Source organism: Entelurus aequoreus, linkage group LG13 (assembly GCF_033978785.1).
Source record: "Entelurus aequoreus isolate RoL-2023_Sb linkage group LG13, RoL_Eaeq_v1.1, whole genome shotgun sequence".
NCBI classification, from domain to species: domain Eukaryota; kingdom Metazoa; phylum Chordata; class Actinopteri; order Syngnathiformes; family Syngnathidae; genus Entelurus; species Entelurus aequoreus.
This window is the reverse complement of record NC_084743.1, coordinates 31014990-31036558: the sequence shown is the minus strand read 5'-3', so window position 1 is coordinate 31036558 and position 21569 is coordinate 31014990. Positions and strand designations below refer to the sequence as shown.

The following is a 21569-nucleotide window of genomic DNA, read 5'->3' as shown; positions in this document are numbered from 1 at the left end:
TTTTCTGTGCACATGCATCCTTGCCATACATCTGCTTGAAGGTGCGTAGTGGGAGTGTGTTTCCAGAAGCTTCTGTGTCTATTTTTAGGCGGAGTGTGTATCCATAACCCCGTAAGTCAGGTGGCCTCACCTTCAATGTTGTGTATGCCTCCTCTCTGGGTGCTTTGCTCTCTATGCTGTACATACATTTCTCGCTGATGGTGATTGAATGGAATTGGGATTGGTACTCACATTCTTCATCGGCCTCCGAGCCGTCTATGGTGTTGATATGAGACTCACCACGTTGCCTGTTGTGGCCCCTGGAGGCTTGTTGTCTGTCACGTCTCTGTTGTGGTGGGGGAGACTTACTTTTTTGGCCCCGCCCCCGCCCGGAGCGTTGCTGTCTCTGCTGCTTGCTTTTCCTACAGCACTTCGCCCAATGGCCTCTTACACCACAGGCAGAGCATTCGTCATTATACACGGGACATTGACAGGGTTTTTGGCTCCTACTACAATTTGTGCACATCCGCCCTCTGTCCACGGCGTGGATTTTCTCACTGTGTGACATGCCAAGTTGCTGTAACTGTTCATTACCTTCTGATAGGGCTTCGTATTTCCGCCCTTCTGTTAGTACATCCGCTAGAGAGTGGCCTTTGGGTTTGCTATACAGGTCATTTCTCAGAGCATCATGAGGTGTACTAGCAATGATGAGTTCAATTAGACGTTCGTTGAGCTCTTCATCAGTAAAGTGGCATTTTTGAGCTAACGTTCTGGCTCTGGTTACAAAGTCATCAATGCTCTCATTTGGCTTTTGCCTGTACTGCATTAGGTGGAGTCTATGGATCCTAAAATTCACATTCAGTTTCAACTGACCTTCATAGAATTCCCATAGTTTAGCAGGCTTCTTCTTGTCATCCTCACTGAGTACACTTGCATTCAGCTGTTTCAGTCCTTCATCTCCAATGCCACGGCATATTTTCCTTGCTTGCTTAGGAGCATCTGTTATTTCTTCATCCTCTAGGTAAAGAATAATTTTCTGTTTAAACAGTGATATGGCCTCACTCAGGTCTGGATCGGTCCAGTTCATGGTCGGTAGGTGTGTAGCCATGGTGCGCTCTCGTTTGGATTGCTCCCGACGTGCAGACCGCTGCTATCAGTTAGCTCGGCTCCTCACGTGTAGTGCGGGCGACGACAGAATTATCCTCGGACAACTCCCCCTCTCGTTCTGCTCCGTGGGTGATAACTTTAGTCACCGCTGCCACCATGAAGTGTTATTGTATGTGTATAAATAATACACTGGGTATTTATGACTGGAACATGTTTTAATTCAGCCCGGTTGTTTACATAGCCGGCATAACAGTAATGGTGTTACATCCTAGAAGGTCAGTCATGCATCCCCCGCGTCATACCCGTTCTCAGCACATATCACTACACATAGTGGAGTAGAAGGGTCGTCTCAGCTTGGCCGTCGCGTCACTGTAGTCAAAGCGAACGAAGTTCCTGGAGAGCTGAAGAGGAACTTTCCTAGCCTCATTCAGGACGCAGAGAGACACTTCACAATCATCGCCCTGGGACGAGGAGATTGGCGCCGGGGGCCGATGCGATGGGCCCGCATGAGCTCCGGAGGATCTGCAGCCAAGGCAGGGAACCACTTGGGGATGTTGGCGGACAGGTAAGACAGCGCGTTATTTCCTTTTTCGCCTTCTTTGATGTTGATTATTCTAATGTTATCCCTCCTGCTTCTGTCCTCGAGAGCTATAATTTTTTTCTCAATCTGCGTGAGCGTGCTGGTGAAATTGAGCATATAGCGTCTTCATTGCTCTGGACGCGTGTTTCAATAGAAGACACTTCATTGCGGACAGATTCTATATCGGCAGCGTGCTTGGATAAAGTATCTTGGATTGAGCCAAGTTGATCCTCCAATCTCTGGAATCGCTTTTGGGATCTATCCTCAGCCTCATTGAAAAATGTCCTGAGTAAAGTCTCAAGATAGGCCTCAGTGACGACATTGATTGATTGATTGAAACTTTTATTAGTAGATTGTACAGTACAGTACATATTCCGTACAATTGACCACTAAATGGTAACACCCGAACAAGTTTTTCAACTTGATTACTTTCACGTAAATCAATTCATAATACAGTCATCACACAAGTTAATCATCAGAGTATATACAGTACATTGAATTATTTACATTATTTACAATCCGGGGGGGGGGTGGGATGCGGGGGGGGGGGGGGGGTAGTGCAGGGGGATTAGGTTTGATATCAGCACTTCAGTCATCAACAATTGCATCATCTGAGAAATGGACATTGAAACAGTGTAGGTCTGACTTTGTTGGATATGTACATAGATAGTTCAGAAAGCATAAGAACAATTATACACATTTGATTATTTACATTTGATTATTTACAATCCGGGGAGGTGGGATGTGGAGGGGGGAGGGTGTTAGTCTAGGGTTGAAGTTGCCTGGAGATGTTCTTTTACTGCGGTTTTGAAGGAGGATAGAGATGCACTTTCTTTTACACCTGTTGGGAGTGCATTCCATATTGATGTGGCATAGAAAGAGAATGAGTTAAGACCTTTGTTAGATCGGAATCTGGGTTTAACATGGTTTGTGGAACTCCCCCTGGTGTTGTGGTTATGGCGGTCATTTACGTTATGGAAGTAGTTTGACATGTACTTTGGTATCAGGGAGGTGTAGCGGATTTTATTGACTAGGCTCAGTGCAAGTTGTTTTACTCTGTCCTCCACCCTGAGCCAGCCCACTTTGGAGAAGTGGGTAGGAGTGAGGTGTGATCTGGGGTGGAGGTCTAGAAGTAACCTGACTCGCTTGTTCTGGGATGTTTGGAGTCTAGATTTGAGGGTTTTGGAGGTGCTGGGGTACCAGGAGGTGCAAGCGTAATGGAAAAAGGGTTGAATGAGGGTTCTCGCTAGAATCTTCATGGTGCTTTTGTTGACCAGAGAGGAGATTCTGTAGAGAAATCTCGTTCGTTGGTTGACCTTTTTGATTACCTTGGTTGCCATTTTATCACAGGAAAGATTAGCCTCTAGAATGGAACCTAGGTAGGTGACCTCATCTTTCCTGGTGATAACAATGTCACCCACTTTAATAGTGAAGTCACTGACTTTCTTAAGGTTGATGTGGGACCCAAATAGGATGGATTCCGTCTTACCTTAGTGTATGGATATAGTTTATTGTTAGCGAGCCAGGTGCAAATTCTACAGAGTTTCGCACTGAGGATTTTTTCCACCTGTGACTTGTCCTTGCCGGATACCAGCAGGGCCGAGTCATCCGCAAACAGGAACAATTCACAGTCGCATGCTGATGACATGTCGTTTACATATATTAGGAACAGTAAAGGCCCTAATATACTGCTTTGGGGGACTCCACAGCTTACTGAGAGAGGGGGCGGGGGGACACGGTGCTGTTCAACTCTACCACCTGTTTCCTCCCCTCCAAGTAAGATTGCATCCAGCTCGATGAGGTGTTTGAGACAAGGACGATCCTGATTCAGTTGTTGCCTTTTCATTAAACTTTTGTAACAGGTGTGCAACGAATGAGGAAGGTGTTGTTCACAAAAGAAAAAGTTATGGCAGAAATCCAAGTAGCTTAGAGTTTTTTAGAGCATGCGCAGGGGAGCTTCAGTTTTGGACGTGCTCTACTCTGCCATCTTGAAGAAAAAAAAATCTAAAAAAAAAAAAGTAATATTTGGTTGCATGTCCCTTGGCAAGTTTCACTGCAATAAGGCGCTTTTGGTAGCTATCCATAAGCTTCTGGCAAGCTTCTGGTTGAATTTTTGACCACTCCTCTTGACAAAATTGGTGCAGTTCAGCTAAATATGTTGGTTTTCTGACATGGACTTGTTTCTTCAGCATTGTCCACACGTTTAAGTCAGGACTTTGGGAATAATTCTACCCTGATTTAGCCATTCCTTTACCACTTTTGACATGTGTTTGGGGTCATTGTCCTGTTGGAACAGGACAATGTTTCATCTGACATCATATAGACAAAGATACGAACTTCTGGAGGAAAGTTCTTTGGTCAGATGAAACAAAAATTTAGCTGTTTGGCCAAAATACCCAGCAATTTGTTTGTAGGAGAAAAAGTGAGGCCTTTAATCCCAGGAACACTATTCCTACCCTCAAGCATGGTGGTGGTAGTATTATGCTCTGGGCCTGTTTTGCTGCCAATGGAACTGATGCTTTAAATGGGACATTGAAAAAGAAGGATTACCTCCAAATTCTTCAGGACAACCTAAAATGACGAGTAAAACAAAAAAATTATCATAGAAATAACATGTCACTGATGCATTATACTTGTATAGCGCTTTTCTACCTTCAAGTTACTCAAAGCGCTTTGACACTATTTACACATTCACCCATTCACACACACATTCACACACTGATTTGATAAAACCTCATCGAGCTGGATGCAATCCTACTTGGAGGGGAGGAAACAGGTGGTAGAGGTGAACGGCACCGTGTCACCCCCCTCTCAGTAAGCCGTGGAGTCCCCCAAGGCAGTATATTAGGGCCTTTACTGTTCCTAATATACATAAACGACATGTCATCAGCATGCGACTGTGAATTGTTTTTGTCTGCAGATGACTCGGCCCTCCTGGTATCCGGCAAGGACAAGTCACAGGTGGAGAAAATCCTCAGTGCTGAACTCTGTAGAATTTGCACCTGGCTCGCTGACAACAAGCTATCCATACACTTAGGTAAAATGGAATCCATCCTATTTGGGTCCCACATCAACCTTAAAGGCCTACTGAAATGATTTTTTTTTATTTAAACGGGAATAGCAGATCCATTCTATGTGTCATACTTGATCATTTTGCGATATTGCCATATTTTTGCTGAAAGGATTTAGTATAGAACAACGTCGATAAAGTTCGCAACTTTTGGTCTCTGATAAAAAAAAACCTTGCCCCTACCGGAAGTAGCGTGACGTTGTCAGTTGTTCACTCCCTCATATTTTCCTATTGTTTTCAACGCAACTAGAGCTATTCGGACCATTACCCCATTAATTTGAGCGAGGATGAAAGATTCGTGGACGAGGAACGTTAGAGTGACGGACTAGAATGCAGTGAAATACTTTTTTTTTTTCGCTCTGACCGTAACTTAGGTACAAGCTGGCTCATTGGATTCCACACTCTCTCCTTTTTCTATTGTGGATCACGAATTTGTATTTTAAACCACCTCGGATACTATATCCTCTTGAAAATGAGAGTCGAGAACGCGAAATGGACATTCAGTGCCTTTTATCTCCACGACAATACATCGGCGAAACGCTTTAGCTACGAGCTAACGTGATAGCATCGTGCTTTAACTGCATATAGAAACAAAAAAAATAAACCCCTGACTGGAAGGATAGATAGAAAATCAACAATACTATTAAACCGTGGACATGTAACTACACGGTTAATGCTTTCCAGGCTGGCGAAGGTTAACAATGCTGTGCTAACGACGCCATTGAAGCTAACTTAGCAACTGGACCGCACAGAGCTATGCTAAAAAGATTAGCTCTCCACCTACGCCAGCCAGCCTTCATCTGCTCATCAACACCCGTGCTCACCTGCGTTCCAGCGATCGGCGGAAGGACGAAGGACTTCACCCGATGCGTTTGGTGGCCAGGAGACGTAGGAAGTCAAGGTGAGGTCGCCGGCTAGCGCGTCTGCTCTCCAACAAAGTCCTCCTGGTTGTGTTGCTGTAGTCCGCTGCTAATACACTGATCCCACCTAAAACTGTCTTCTTTGCAGCCTTCATTGTTCATTAAACAAATTGCAAAAGATGTCCAGAATACTGTGGAATTATGAAATGAAAACAGAGCTTTTTGTATAGGATTCTACGGGGTACCATAACTTCCGTTGAACTGACTACGTCACGCGCATACGTCATCATACCGCGACGTTTCAGCCGGACATTTCCCGGGAAAATTTAAATTGCATGTATTGGCATGTATTGGCATGTGTTGCAATGTTAAGATTTCATCATTGATATATAAACTATCAGACTGCGTGGTCGGTAGTAGTGGGTTTCAGTAGGCCTTTAAGAAAGTCAATAGCTTCACTATAAAAGTGGGTGACATTGTTATCACCAGGAAAGATGAGGTCACCTACCTAGGTTCCATTCTAGAGGCTAATCTTTCCTGTGATAAAATGGCAACCAAGGTAATCAAAAAGGTCAACCAACGAACGAGATTTCTCTATAGAATCTCCTCTCTGGTCAACAAAAGAACCATGAAGATTCTGGCGGGAACTCTCGTTCAACCCTTTTTCGATTACGCATGCACCTCCTGGTACCCCAGCACCTCCAAAACCCTCACATCTAGACTCCAAACATCCCAGAACAAGCTTGTCAGGTTACTTTTAGACCTCCACCCCAGATCACACCTCACCCCAACCCACTTCTCCAAAGTGGGCTGGCTCAGGGTGGAGGACAGAGTAAAACAACTTGCACTGAGCCGAGTCTATAAAATCCGCTACACCTCCCTGATACCGAAGTACATGTCAAACTACTTCCTTAACGTAAATGACCGCCATAACCACAACACCAGAGGGAGCTCCACTAACCACGTTAAACCCAGATTCTGATCTAACAAAGGTCTTAACTAATTCTCTTTCTATGCCACATCAATATGGAATGCACTCCCAACAGGTGTAAAAGAAAGGGCATCTCTATCCTCCTTCAAAATATAATGATAAATGATAAATGGGTTATACTTGTATAGCGCTTTTCTACCTTCAAGGTACTCAAAGCGCTTTGACAGTATTTCTACATTCACCCATTCACACACACTTTCACACACTGATGGAGGGAGCTGCCATGCAAGGCGCTACCAGCACCCATCAGGAGCAAGGGTGAAGTGTCTTGCCCAAGGATACAACGGACGTGACTACGATGGTAGAAGGTGGGGATTGAACCCCAGTAACCAGCAACCCTCCGATTGCTACCAACTTCGCCACGCCGTCCCCTAAACCGCACTAAAACAACACCTCCAGGCAACTTCAACCCTAAACTAACACCCTCCCTTCCACATCATACCTCTTCGGATTGTAAATAATCAAATGTAAATAATCAAATGTAGACACTTTTTCTTATACTTTCTGATCTCTCTCTCTGTGTCCACTACCTGCTGTACATATCCTACCAAGTCAGTCCTACACTGTTCCAATGTCCATTTCTCTGATATGATGCAATTGTTGATGACTGAAGTGTTGATACCAACCAATCCTAACCCCCCCCCCCCCCCGCGCCCTCCATATCCCACACCCTGGATTGTAAATAATGTAAATAATTCATTGTATATACTCTGATGATTATCTTGTGTGATGACTGTATTATTAAAATAGTATATATCTGTATCATGAATCAATTTAAGTGGACCCTGACTTAAACAAGTGCAAAAACTTATTCGGGTGTTACCATTTAGTGGTCAATTGTACGGAATATGTACTTCACTATGCAATCTACTAATAAAAGTTTCAATCAATCAATCAATCAATCAATGATGGCGGGAGCTGCCAGGCAAGGCCCTGGACATGGCCCAACAGGAGGAAGGGTGAAGTGCCTTGCTCAAGGACACAACGGACGTGACTAGGTTGGTAGAAGGAGGGGGTTGAACCAGGAACCCTCAGGTTGCTGGCACGGCCACTCTCCCAACAGCGCCACGCCGTTACTCTTTGATCGCACAATAGCGAGGGGAAATCTTCTTAAATCTTTAAATTTAACACTCACGCTCCTTCTTTTGCACTTATTGCTTCTTTCAAGTTTAAAAGCGAATTAAAGCAACTCCAAAATACGTCCGTCAGACAACTCGGACTAAAACAATGTGTCCGACGCTCTTGATATAACGTAACACAAACTAACAACGAACAAAATATAATATTTACCCATAAACATTAAAAAGAGAAACATGAATAATTTTGTTGCACTATTAATATTATCTACCTGCCTTCAAACAAAATTAAAAGTCAAAATGTTCCCTTTCCCTCAAAAAAAATTATAAACTTTTCTAAAATGATTAGGGCACATAAGTTGCCAGTGTAGTTTTGACATGTTTATGTTTGAACGTATTATATTTGTTGTTGTTGTGGTTTGTGTCACATTACATTATAAGCCTAGGAACCATTGTTTAGATCCGAGTTGTCCTAGGGACGTATTATAGTGTTGCTTTCATTCGCTGTTGAACTTCAAAGAAGTAAGAAGTGCAAGAAGAAGCTCCAGCTGTGTTTGTTAAACTTAAAGATTTAAAAAGACTATTTTCCCTTGCGATTGTGCTGCCAGTGAGGTATGTTGCTGTATGTTTATTGGATCATTTTGTTTGTTTTAATCTTCATTTATGTCAATGATTTTATTTGTGTTTCGTGTAGTTTGACTGTGGCTTCGATCGTGTCCTTCGTGGATCGGTGACTGTGGAGGAAAATAAGGTAAAACTATTTGTAATAATAATCTGTGACATTTTGGAGTAATAAGATCATGACAAATAATGTTTTACATGTTTTAGCGATCAGGGATGGTTTCTTTGACAACCAAACGGCTTTAAGAAATTCTTTGAAGTTGTCCGGGTTGGTGTAATGTAAAACCATTTGCAATAATAATCTTGATCATTTGGTGTATTATAAGAGCCATGACTAAAGAAAACATTGACCCGTTCTAGCAATTATGGATGTTTAATTCGCAAACTAAATATGTATTATTGAAGATAACGGCCGTGGGGACGGTTGGTCTTTGATGCGCCCCTCCCCCTCCCCCCTTTTCTACTGACTACTGATTAGATTTTACTGTAGAATCAGAATCAGTTTTATTGGCCAAGTATGTTTAACACAGTAATTTGACTTGGTAGACGACGTGCTCTGTTTGCTAAATGCAAGAAACATTTTAATTTTCATGTTTTATTTATCTCCTTCATTGATGTGCATTTTTGATCAATATACAATTAAACTTTAGCAACTACACACATATTTACACACCTATGCTTGAGAAGGAACAGGATGAAAAAAATCTTATATTTCCTGCCCCCTTCAACATAATAAGTAGTCTAACTTAACGGATAGCCAGATTCACAAGCATATAACCAAACAAATACATCCAAATATCATGAAAACAAACAAAAAACACACAAAAAAAGCAACAAGTGCAAAACTTCATGAAGTACAAACCGAACAAAAAAAGTAATATACACCTCACGGGATGATACAAAACAAATACAAAACCAGACTAAAAATAAGTAAAATAATAAATATAAAGCAAAATGTAGACATATGGTTTTATTGTTCTGTCTTTGTATATTTTTTTCAATTGGAATATATTTCTACAATCTTTTATCTCATTGTAAAGAGAATTCCATAGTTTAACCCCCACCACTGATATACACATTTGTTTTAAAGTTGTCCTTGAATACTGATGTTTGAAATGACCTTTTCTCCTATGTTCTTCATTCTCAGAAGTGATGACAAACATTTTTTTTAATTTGCTGGTAATGTTTTACTTTTAGCCTTAAACATAACACATAATGTCTGTAACTTTACTAGCTCCTGTAGTTTCAAAAAACCATAATTAATAAATAACATGTTAGTCCAGCACCCCCCGCGACCCCGAACGGGACAAGCGGTAGAAAATGGATGGATGGATGTTAGTGTGTTCTAGATAAACTGCTTTATGAATAATCCTTATAGCTCTTTTCTGTAGTTGATACAATGTTACTCTTTTATGTGTTCCCCCACACTTCCACACAGCAGCTGATATATGGCAATATAAGTGCACAGTGCAATATACGCATTGCCTTATAATGTAACACATATTTTATCTTATTTTAATATAAAAATACTTTAAGACATCTTTTACCGTACTTGTGCAATATGAGATTTCCATGTCAGACCGTCATCCAGTATCACTCCTAAAAATCTATGTTCAGAAATCCTTTCAATATCAATTCCATCTATTGACAGTTTGATCGTTTCCTCCCTTTTCCAAAAAATCATAAACTTAGTTTCTTTTTACATATAATGATAATTTATTAACATCAAACCATCTCTTAAGTTGAATAATTTCCTGTTCAATAATGTTTGATAATGCTTTTAAGTCGTGTCCCGAACTATAAAAGTTGGTGTTGTCGGCAAATAATACACATTTCAATAACTTTGATACCTCACATATATCATTAATAGATAGATAGATAGTACTTTATTGATTATATAAAATAAACAATTTTGGTCTCAAAACCGAACATGTGGAATTCCACATTCAATCCTCATTTGTTCAGTTGTATTACCCACAAAATCCACAAACTCTTGTCTATTATGTAAATAACTTCTTAGCCAGTCTAAAACTACTCCTCTCACACCAAATGAATGCAACTTCGACAATAATATAGAATGATCTATAGTGTCAAATGCTTTTTTAAGATCGAAAACCACCCGTGTAGTGTATTTCTTATTATCAGTCGCTGTTGCTATATCCTCCATTATATTCATTACAGCTGAAGCAGTGGATCTATTGGTCTGGAATCCACACTGGCTCTCACTCAACAGCATGTTCTTTTCAATAAAACGGTCTAATTTTCTACAAACATTTTTTCAACTATTTCAGAAAATTGTGACAGCAGTGACACTGGTCTTTAATTAGTAAATATATGTTTATCTCCCATTTTAAATAGTGAAACTGCCTTTGCTACCTTCATTTTGTACTTGGAAAGGTCCCTGTTTGAAAAGAAAGATTAAAAACATAACAAAGAGGTTTGATGATACAGTAAATAGTCTTTTTCACAAGTATCAAGTCTATACCATCACTGTCTGTAGATGTCTTATTTTTCAGTTTTGTTACCATCGATACAATTTCATTTTCACTAATATCTCCAAGAAACTTTGCTTCCCCCTCTCCATCCACTCTGTATATCTTTGTTTTTCAATACTCTCTGCCAATTTGGGTCCAACATTCACAAAAAAATAATTTAATCCATTCGCCACTTCACTCATGTTTTTTATCATCTTATTTTCCTCATTGATAAAATGGCTCGGCGGGTTTGTAGGCCCCGATGTTTTTCCTATTACCTTGTTTAGAATATTCCAAGTTCCTTTGATATTGTTTTTATTTTTTATGGTAAATTATTATAATATTATTTCTTAGCTTGTCTCATTATTGTTATCAATTTGTTTTTATAAACCTTATATTTCGTTTCAGCATCTTTTGTTCTTAATTTTATGAAGTGTCTATAAGGTTTGTTTTTCTTTTTACAAGCATTCTGTAGTCCCTTTATATAATCCAAGGCTTTTTATTGTAGCTGTCTCTTTGTTTCCACACATTTGGACAATGCTTTTCATACAATAATAAATATGTATTAAGAAAAGCCTCATATGCAGCATTTTCCTCTCCCACATACACCTCATTCCAGTCTGCTTCAAATAAGTCCTTCCTAAACTTATTTATTGCCTCTTCAGTCCTTTTGCTTTCTCCTCCCTCTTTCTATACATTTGACAGTCATAAGTAAAAAACACGGGTAAGTGGTCACTTATATCATTAATTACTAGTCCACTTTTTATATTATTTTCTACGAGATTTATGAACAGCACCCCCCGCAATCCCAAAAGCAGGTGTCCCCAAACTACGGCCAACGGGCCGGATCCGGCCCCCCAGCATCCAAAATACGGCCCACGGGAACTCCCAAGTAAAAAAAATAAAATGTTTTTATAATTTATTTATTTTTTTAAATTTTTTTTTTTTTTTTATCTTTCCTTTCTAATCCATTTTCTACCGCTTGTTCCTCTCAGTGTCTCCTAGCCGCTCAGGCCAATCATACTGTCTAAAAATGAATTTTCCCATCGATAACGTGACAATGTTAAATGTGGATGAACATCAATGTTAATTGATGTTAAATGACAAAACGGATTATAAAGACAATATATATATGTACATATGAATGAATGAATGAATGATCTTTATTGTCATTGTGCATGTACAGGTCCAACGAAATTTAGGTTGCTTCCCTAAGGTGCTTTGCATTTTTTTTAAAAAGAAGAAACCACACAATATACAAAAACAACACAATATACACAATATGCAATATGGCCTAAGACCACTCTAAGAGGCAATGTAGAAAAAACGAGACAGTAAAAAGTATAAAGTGACCAGTGAACTGACTAGAGGAGTAATGCTGGTTCCCAGTGTGCTGAGGGGGTGGGAGTCAGCATTTCCTACCTCCTATGCTGTGCAGGCATTTTATTTTGGATTAAATATGTAAATAAATATGATAACTATTGTCCAGTTGGCGTGTAATTGCTGATTGCACAGTCCCGGATCGTGATTGACCGGTGGCTTCCTCATGTTGCACGCGAGGGAGTTTTTATTTTGATTTAGATTTTTATTTTATTTTATTTTTTTTACATTCCAGCTGCGTTTAGTGCAGTTATGGCCCGGGGGTAGAAGCTGTTCTTGAGTCTATTTGTGCGGGTTCGCATGGTTCTGAAACGTCTGCCGGAAGGCAGCCGATCGAAGTGGCTGTTGCCGGGGTGGGATGGGTCCTTGAGTATGTTGGCTGCCTTCTTCAGGCAGCGGGAGTTGTACAGTTCTTCCAGGGAGGGGGCACCCGATGATTTTTTGGGCCGAGTTGACGACCCTCTGGAGAGCTTTCCTCTCTGCTGCTGTGCTATATATATATATATATATATATATATATATATATATATATATATATATATATATATATATATATATATATATATACACCCCGTTTCCATATGAGTTGGGAAATTGTGTTAGATGTGAATATAAACGGAATACAATGATTTGCAAATCATTTTCAACCCATATTCAATTGAATGCACTACAAAGACAACATATTTGATGTTCAAACTCATAAACTTTATTTTTTTTTTGCAAATAGTAATTAACTTAGAATTTCATGGCTGCAACATGTGACAAAGAAGTTGGGAAAGGGCATGTTCACCACTGTGTTACATCACCTTTTCTTTTAACAATACTCAATAAACGATTGGGAACTGAGGAAACTAATTGTTGAAGCTTTGAAAGTGGAATTATTTCCCATTCTTGTTTTATGTAGAGCTTCAGTCGTTCAACAGTCCGGGATCTCCGCTGTCTTATTTTACGCTTCATAATGCGCCACACATTTCGATGGGAGACAGGTCTGGACTGCAGGCGGGCCAGGAAAGTACCCGCACTCTTTTTTTTACGAAGCCGCGCTGTTGTAACACGTGCTGAATGTGGCTTGGCATTGTCTTGCTGAAATAAGCAGAGGCGTCCATGAAAAAGACGGCGCTTAGATGGCAGCATATGTTGTTCCAAAAGCTGTATGTACCTTTCGGCATTAATGGTGCCTTCACAGATGTGTAAGTTACCCATGCCTTGGGCACTAATGCACCCCCATACCATCACAGATGCTGGCTTTTCAACTTTGCGTCAATAACAGTCTGGATGGTTTGCTTCCTCTTTGGTCCGGATGACACGATGTCGAATATTTCCAAAAACAATTTGAAATGTGGACTCGTCAGACCACAGAACACTTTTCCACTTTGCATGAGTCCATCTTAGATGATCTCGGTCCCAGAGAAGCCGGCGGCGTTTCTGGATGTTGTTGATAAATGGCTTTTGCTTTGCATAGTAGAGCTTTAACTTGCACTTACAGATGTAGCGACCAACTGTATTTAGTGACAGTGGTTTTCTGAAGTGTTCCTGAGCCCATGTGGTGATATCCTTTAGAGGTTGATGTCGGTTTTTGAAACAGTGCCGTCTGAGGGATCGAAGGTCACGGTCATTCAATGTTGGTTTCCGGCCATGTCGCTTACGTGGAGTGATTTCTCCAGATTCTCTGAACCTTTTGATGATATTATGGACCGTAGATGTTGAAATCCCTAAATTTCTTGCAATTGCACTTTGAGAAACGTTGTTCTTAAACTGTTTGACTATTTGCTCACGCAGTTGTGGACAAAGGGGTGTACCTTTCTTGTGAAAGGTACCATCCTTTCTTGTGAAAGACTGAGCAATTTTTGGGAAGCTGTTTTTATACCCAATCATGGCACCCACCTGTTTCCAATTAGCCTGCACACCAGTGGGATGTTCCAAATAAGTGTTTGATGAGCATTCCTCAACTTTATCAGTATTTATTGCCACCTTTCCCAACTTATTTGTCACGTGTTGCTGGCATCAAATTCTAAAGTTAATGATTATTTGCAAAAAAAAAAATGTTTATCAGTTTGAACATCAAATATGTTGTCTTTGTAGCATATTCAACTGAATATGGGTTGAAAATGATTTGCAAATCATTGTATTCCGTTTATATTTACATCTAACACAATTTCCTTACTCATATGGAAACAGGGTTTGTATATATATATATATATATATATATATATATATATATATATATATATATATATATATATATATATATATATATATATACACAGCCCGGCCCCCGGCCAAATTTTTTTAACCCAATGCGGCCCCCGAGTCAAAAAGTTTGGGGACCCATGCCCAAAAGGGACAAGCGGTAGAAAATGGATGGATGGATGGTTGGATTTATGAAGATGTGATCGATTAAGTTTGCACAATTTGTCGTTATTCTACTGGGTTTGGTGGTCAATGGATAAAGCCCTCTACTATATACCACATCCAAGAAGTTTCTTGTTGATTTATTTCTGGGTGAGCTTAGCAGGTCTATGTTATAGTTGCCACACATGAAGAATGGTTTCTTTTCCTTTACCTTAAACAATAATTCTTCCAGACTATCATTAAATGCTTCTACCATAGACCCAGGTGTCCTATATACTCTTCTTTTCTATGTCTACCTCCACAGTTACACATTCAAATAAATCATCGATTACCACTGTCATACATTCAACTGGTCTGCATTTCAAGTCACAGTCAACAAACAGGGCCACACCCCCTCCCTTCTTGTTTCTTCTACTATTGTGATACAACTCATACCCGTCAATGGAGAAATCGATACCTCTGTGTTTATCGATCCATGTTTGAGAAAGTGCTATTATTTTGAAGTTGCCATTTAGAGTCTTCAAATATTCGTCAATCTTCGAGAAATTCGCATATAAGCTTCTGCAGTTGAAATGTATTAAAGAAAATGTATTATCTAAGCTAACACTATCATGTTATGTGGATCCACTAGGGACTGTACTTAGAGGGGGTGTTACCCACATATGCGGTCCTCTCCAAGGTTTCTCATAGTCATTCACATCGACGTCCCTTGTGTGGGCTCTGTGCCGAGGATGTCGTGGCTTGTGCAGCCCTTTGAGACTTTTGTGATTTAGGGCTATATAAATAAACATTGATTGATTGATTGATTGATTAAATTGTTCCTCGGTATAGTAGTCACAACTTAGCATTGACTGAGTTGAACAGATGGTTTTCTGGGTCAACATCATATTCAAAGTCAGATAATTTATAGTCCGTGTATTCAGCTCTTGAAAATGATTGATTCTCAGTTGTCTCACCTTTTCGCCGCGTAGCCTTCCCCGTCTCCAGTCAAGGATGAGCCATGTCAGTCATAGGCTTAACAGTTCTCATCAATATTGATTCTAGTCACAGAGCTCTCGAATCGTGACAACTTTGGCTTCTTCAGATGTTCCATTTAGCCGAATCATGCTGTCTATCTGTGTTGGCCCTGTGATGAGGTGGCGACTTGTCCAGGGTGTACCCCACCTTTCGCCCGAATGCAGCTGAGATAGGCTCCAGCACCCCCCGCAACCCCAAAAGGGACAAGCGGTAGAAAATGGATGGATGGATGATTCTGCAGTTCCGTGTCCATGTTGCTTGTATCTTGTTTTCTTTTCTGAGGATGCGTGCTTGTCTTGTAATGTCGGCATTCTTCTTTGTAAGATGTTCATTGATGTAAACCCCAGTTCCCTTAAGCTTCCTTCCCTGCCGTACTAACTCCGTTTTATGTTTTCGATTCACAAACCGGATCACAATGGCTGGTTTGGTTCTGCTGTCCTTCCTGGAGAGAGTATGGCACGCCGAAATGCTGCCACTTCTTACTTGTGAAGAAGTTAATTACTTGCCGTTTAAGTGTCTCAAGATCGTCTGCCTTGGCTTCGGCGTCCTTGTCGGCGTCCCCGCCGTGAGCCCCGGCCACTCTTGCATATCTTTGATGTTTGGTTTCCAGTCCACTTATAAGCAAATCGTCCATTCTGGTGTACTGTTCAAATTCGTCAATTCTTGTTTCTAGGTCGACAATTTTCTTGTCTTTCTCCTTGATTCTGTTTTTCAGCATTTTGATTTCGGTCAACAACTCCATGAGTGTGTCTTGCTGTTTGGCCACAGTCTTTACATCCTCCGACAGTGAGTTAAGAGATTTTCTGATCTCCTCCACGTCTTCCTCAAGTTTCTTGTGTTTCGCACACATGTTCTTAAATTCACTTAGTTTTCTTCTTAAATTAGGTTCGGTTTCTTTAGTTTTACTCAGTTTTTCTCAGAGTAGCTTGCTAAAACTCAGAAACTGAATTGCAGAGACGCTGCCGTGCTTGTGCAACAACTAACAACGTAACATTTTGCATGTAATGGGAGTTATTTATTTGGTTTTATTTTAATATTTACATTTTTGTCACAATGTTGCTCTTTGTCCACCCTTTGCAGGTTTATTCCTAAAAAAGTAGAAATACAACAATACAGTTTTCTAAACCGCTCTTTGACGACGCAGAACAGCAGTTTTTCAAATAGCCATGAATCCATTTCTACTGTATATACGTTATGAGTGTGTTTGGGGTGTGCCGAGTCAAAATATTAGGCAGGCACAATAACCAGGAAAAGGAGGTGTAGAAAAAGAGAAACTACCAACCGAACGGACAGAAAAGCAATCCAAAATAAGCTACTACTCGTTCAAAAACAAGCCGAAAAAACCACAACCTACGACTCACTAGATTATTGCAAGTGACTTTTGGAGTGAAAAAAAAGAGCCCGTAGTTTTATTAGGACTTGGCAACACTACATGCATCCTGCATGTGTGTGTGTAACCTAGCAGTCCCGCCTCCGCTCATCAAGACAAAGATTGTGGATGACTGACAAGCAGATTCACTCAATTGATTTAATTCTGCTGTTGAATAAACACAGCAATTTATCTATGACGGCAAATATATTATATAAATAAATTACAAGTTAATTTTCATTTACCATTCGATTAATTGATTTGTTTACTATCGGGAGCTAATAAGGAGCAGAGTCAAAGAACCGGCTCCATTGAGACTCCAACTTTATTATGAAAATATGTGTAAAATGAATTTCTAATAATCATATCAAATGTTTATTATTGATATGCTCAACCTGAGGCAAACATATTGCTACAAAAAACATTGTAATACTCAAAAACAATGTCTCATCTGTATTAGATACTTAATTCTCACACATAAAGTGATTGTGCACAAACACTTAGAAAGCTATATTTGTGAAAGCATTTTAGTGGCTGACATGATGTACAAAACGAATGAAAAATGGACGTAGTGACGACAATACACAGAAATTAAATCAAAACAAAAACTAGCAATTTGTGAATATGTCGAATGAAGTACAATCTTGTCTTACGCTGGCAAACTAAGTCCAACTATTGTATGCTCCTTTCTTCCACAGCTCCCAACTTGAGTCATCTTTAACTCCGGCGCAGGATGGAAGCACGGTGGCGTCATGGAGACTTAGCTGCTCAAGAGCCTCCATCAAAGAAGAAAAAGGTTGAAGTTGGCAGCGCTCCAATCGCGCTTAAACTGAAAATGTTAAAAGAGTTTGTAAAGGAGCGACTACAGATGGCAGCTGATGACATATCCAGACTGTTTGAAAGAACAATATTGTCGTCCGAGGAGGAACTTTCTCCAACAAGAGAGCAGAAGGAGCGACATCGACAACTAGAAGCTGTTGGCAAGATTCCTCTTGTATTCCACTTTGAAGGTATTTTACATGTATACTAGTCTTCTACTTCATCTGTTGACACACGTTCTATATCCTATGTACACACCACAGGAAACAAGAGAAACATGTTTTATTTATTAAATCACAATAACGGAAATATACAATCCACGATGGCGACCAATGTACACTTTTGACATGTAGCAGATAGTGGTACACACACTGCTTTTGTGTTGGATGTTACCTTCCATCCATCCATCCATCCATTTTCTACCGCTTATTCCCTTCGGGGTCGCGGGAGGCGCTGGAGCCTATCTCAGCTACGGTCGGGCGGAAGGCGGGGTACACCCTGCACAAGTCGCCAGCTCATCACAGGGCCAACACAGATAGACAGACAACATTCACACTCACATTCACACACTAGGGCCAATTTTAGTGTTGCCAATCAACATATCCCCAGGTGCATGTATTGGGAAGTGGGAGGAAGCCGGAGTACCCGGAGGGAACCCACGCAGTAACGGGGAGGACATGCAAACTCCACACAGAAAGATCATAAGCAATAAATGTAGTTAAATTGTAGACAATGAAATTCACAATCATTTTAAAAAAACAATCATCATCAACTGCGTTCTCTCCACATATCTTAGAGTATTTCTCTAATAAGTACCAACAATAATTATCAATATTTTGGTCCTTAAACAAAATAACAATGCTAAAACAAAAATAGAGTGGTAAATCAAATTCCATAATAATTACTCACTATTTGTGTCTCGCAGATGTCCAGCAGCCGAGTAGTCATGGAGAAAAATGTCACCCTCAGCTGCAGGGGTGGGGCACCACTTTGAAGCAGAAAAATGTACAGCTTCCTTACATTAAAGAGGAAGAGAAGGAGCCACTGCACCTCAAAGAAAAAGAAGAGGAGACAAAGTCCCCCCACACCATAAAGGAAGAGGAGCCACAGTCCCCCCACACTAAAGTAAAAAAGACCCTGTGTCCCCACATAAAAGAGGAAGAGGAGGAGCCACTGCCCCCTTATATTAAAGAGGAACAGGAGAAGCTATGGCTCACTCGGGAGGAAGAGTGTCTTTTAGGGCTGGAAGAGGCTGATCTCACCAAGTTTTCAACTAGTATGACTAGTTGTAATCACAGGGAGGATATGAGCGGGGCAGAGCCACCACGATACATGACATCAGAAGCTGATGGAGACCACTGTGGACAGCTTTCTTACATTAAAGAGGAAGAGAAGGAGCCACTGCACCTCATAGAAAAAGAAGAGGAGACAAAGTCCCCCCACACCATAAAGAAAGAGGAGCCACAGTCCACCCACACTGAAGTAAAAAAGACACTGTGTCCCCACATAAAAGAGGAAGAGGAGGAGCCACTGCCCCCTTATATTAAAGAGGAACAGGAGAAGCTATGACTCACTCAGGAGGAAGAGTGTCTTTTAGGGCTGGAGGAGGCTGATCTCACCAAGTTTTCAACTAGTATGACTAGTTGTAATCACAGGGAGGATATGAGCAGGGCAGAGCCACCATGACACATGACATCAGAAGCTGATGGAGACCACTGTGGAGGATCAAAAGCCGAAAACATATTAGCTCCACTATCCGATTGTGACGGCCCAACATCACACTCTTTTGAGGATGAAAACGGGGACGGCACCCAAGAAGCTTTGAGCAGCAATACAGACGGTGAAAGTGATAAGAAGACCCACACAGACAAAGAACACTCTGAATGCTCAAAAAAGACTAAAGGAACCCCCTTTAGTTGCTCAGTCTGTGGTAAAATATTTCCTTACAAAGCGCTAGTGAAAAGACACATGAGAACACATACTGGAGAAAAACCCTTTAGTTGCTCAGTTTGTTTTAAAAGTTTCTCACATAAGTTTTATATCCAATCACACATGAGGACACACACTGGAGAAAAACATTTTAGTTCCACAGTCTGCGGTCAAGACTTTACTGATAAAAAGACTGTACAAAGACACATGAAAACGCACACTGGAGAAAAACCCTTTAGGTGCTCAGTTTGTTTTAAAAGTTTCCTTCAAAAATACAATCTCCAATCACACATGAGAACACATACTGGTGAAAAACCCTTTCGTTGCTCAGTCTGCGGTGAAAGGTACTCCGACAAAAGGTTAGTGCAAGGACACATGAAAACGCACACAGGATAAAAACCCTTTTGTTTCTCAGTTTGTTGTAATAGTTTATCTTACATAAATAATATGAAATCACACATGAAAACACACACACGAGGGGAGAAAGTTTTAGTTGCTTGGTTTGTGGTACAAGATTTCCTGTGATCCTTTTTGAAAAGAAGCATGATGGTCTACTTTTTTGTTTTACCTGACTTTCATGCAGGCTGTGTGGATCACACATTAGAAAGTAAATGTTCTACTGGTGTTAAAGATGATATACTGAAGAGATATCTAAGTTATGTTGCCAACTGCTGTATTTAAATGTGGATATTGAAAGCAACACTTGTTTCTCATATGTCTGTCAAGGTGTGAATATTGTTTTCCAAATGTTGTATTTATTCATACAGTGCAAATCAGCATGTTATTATTCTTATTTAGTTTTCTATGAACAATGTAAATCTTGCTGTTAAGATTTTTCTTTATCTTGATACAGAATAAATATTTGTTGAGTGTATGTTTTGTGTTGTCATTACTTATGTAAACCTTGCAGTATTATGGGTGCTATCATGCTGGAGATTATTGTCTAGCCTGGCATAGGCACCGGTCATTTTCTGTGAAGAACATATATCAGAATACATATTTAATGACCACACACCATACACCCCCCTTACACATTTCTATTACATGGGCTAATAGAAGTGTGGAAATTGATGTTCTGTGTACCACACACACACACACACGCACACACACAGAGCAGGCCTAGACAGGAGGAGGACAGAGTGTAGGTACACAGAACATCAGAGGATCAAATGTGCGAGAAAATGAGAGCAGACAGTGTTGACAAACAATGTTGCAACCTTGTGTGGGAACCGCAGGTTCACAAACACAAAAGAAGAATCCCTGTGGGATGCAGAAACTGTACAGATGTTAAGTACAATCTACTACTACTACTACAACAGAAACTGGCAGATAAATTTTCCGTGCAACGTTCATATTGTTGTTACTCAGCCAGCGTTTGTGGGTCTGATGGACCCGTTGCATCTTGTGGCTTTTAATGCCTCACAATCAAACACTTTTATGTTAAAATACTGAACAGATGTTTACCTTATCCCAATAAACATCTGTTCAGTATTTTAACATAAAAGTGTATGATTGTGAGTCATTAAAAGCCACAAAATGAAACGGGTCCATCAGACCCACAAACGCTGGCTGAGTAACAACAATATGAGCATTACACAAGGGTTAAACACAATTTCTCTTTACACAACACACCTAGATGGAAAAACCGTTACATTCTAGTTAATAAAAAAAAATCCATATATATAGAAGAATGCAACTATGTAGGTATTTGGGCTGTCAGACATTTTATGGACAGTTGTGGCAGTTTGTTTACGTATGAAAAAATGTATGAAAAGTATCAATGTTGTTCAAAAAATCTGTTTCAAAAGATCACCAAAGCAATACCTCTATCCTTAAAATCTATGGGGACTCAAGATGTTTTATATTCAAATACTACCCCTTGTCTGAGAAACCTTAATATTGAGGATGTTCATTTCCGTGATGAAAAATGTTCCAACAAACATAT

At 40.2% G+C, this 21569-nt stretch overlaps 1 protein-coding gene across 1 annotated transcript; it reads left to right on the top strand.

Annotated features, from left to right (window-relative positions):
• Positions 1 to 8138: 8138 nt before the first annotated feature.
• Positions 8139 to 20606, top strand: LOC133663828 (involucrin-like). The gene is made up of 4 exons (XM_062068529.1): positions 8139 to 8275; positions 8358 to 8414; positions 17575 to 17886; positions 18621 to 20606. The coding sequence occupies exons 3-4, from the start codon at positions 17610 to 17612 to the stop codon at positions 19262 to 19264; spliced, it is 921 nt and encodes a 306-aa protein (XP_061924513.1). The 5' UTR covers positions 8139 to 8275; positions 8358 to 8414; positions 17575 to 17609; the 3' UTR covers positions 19265 to 20606.
• Positions 20607 to 21569: the final 963 nt, after the last annotated feature.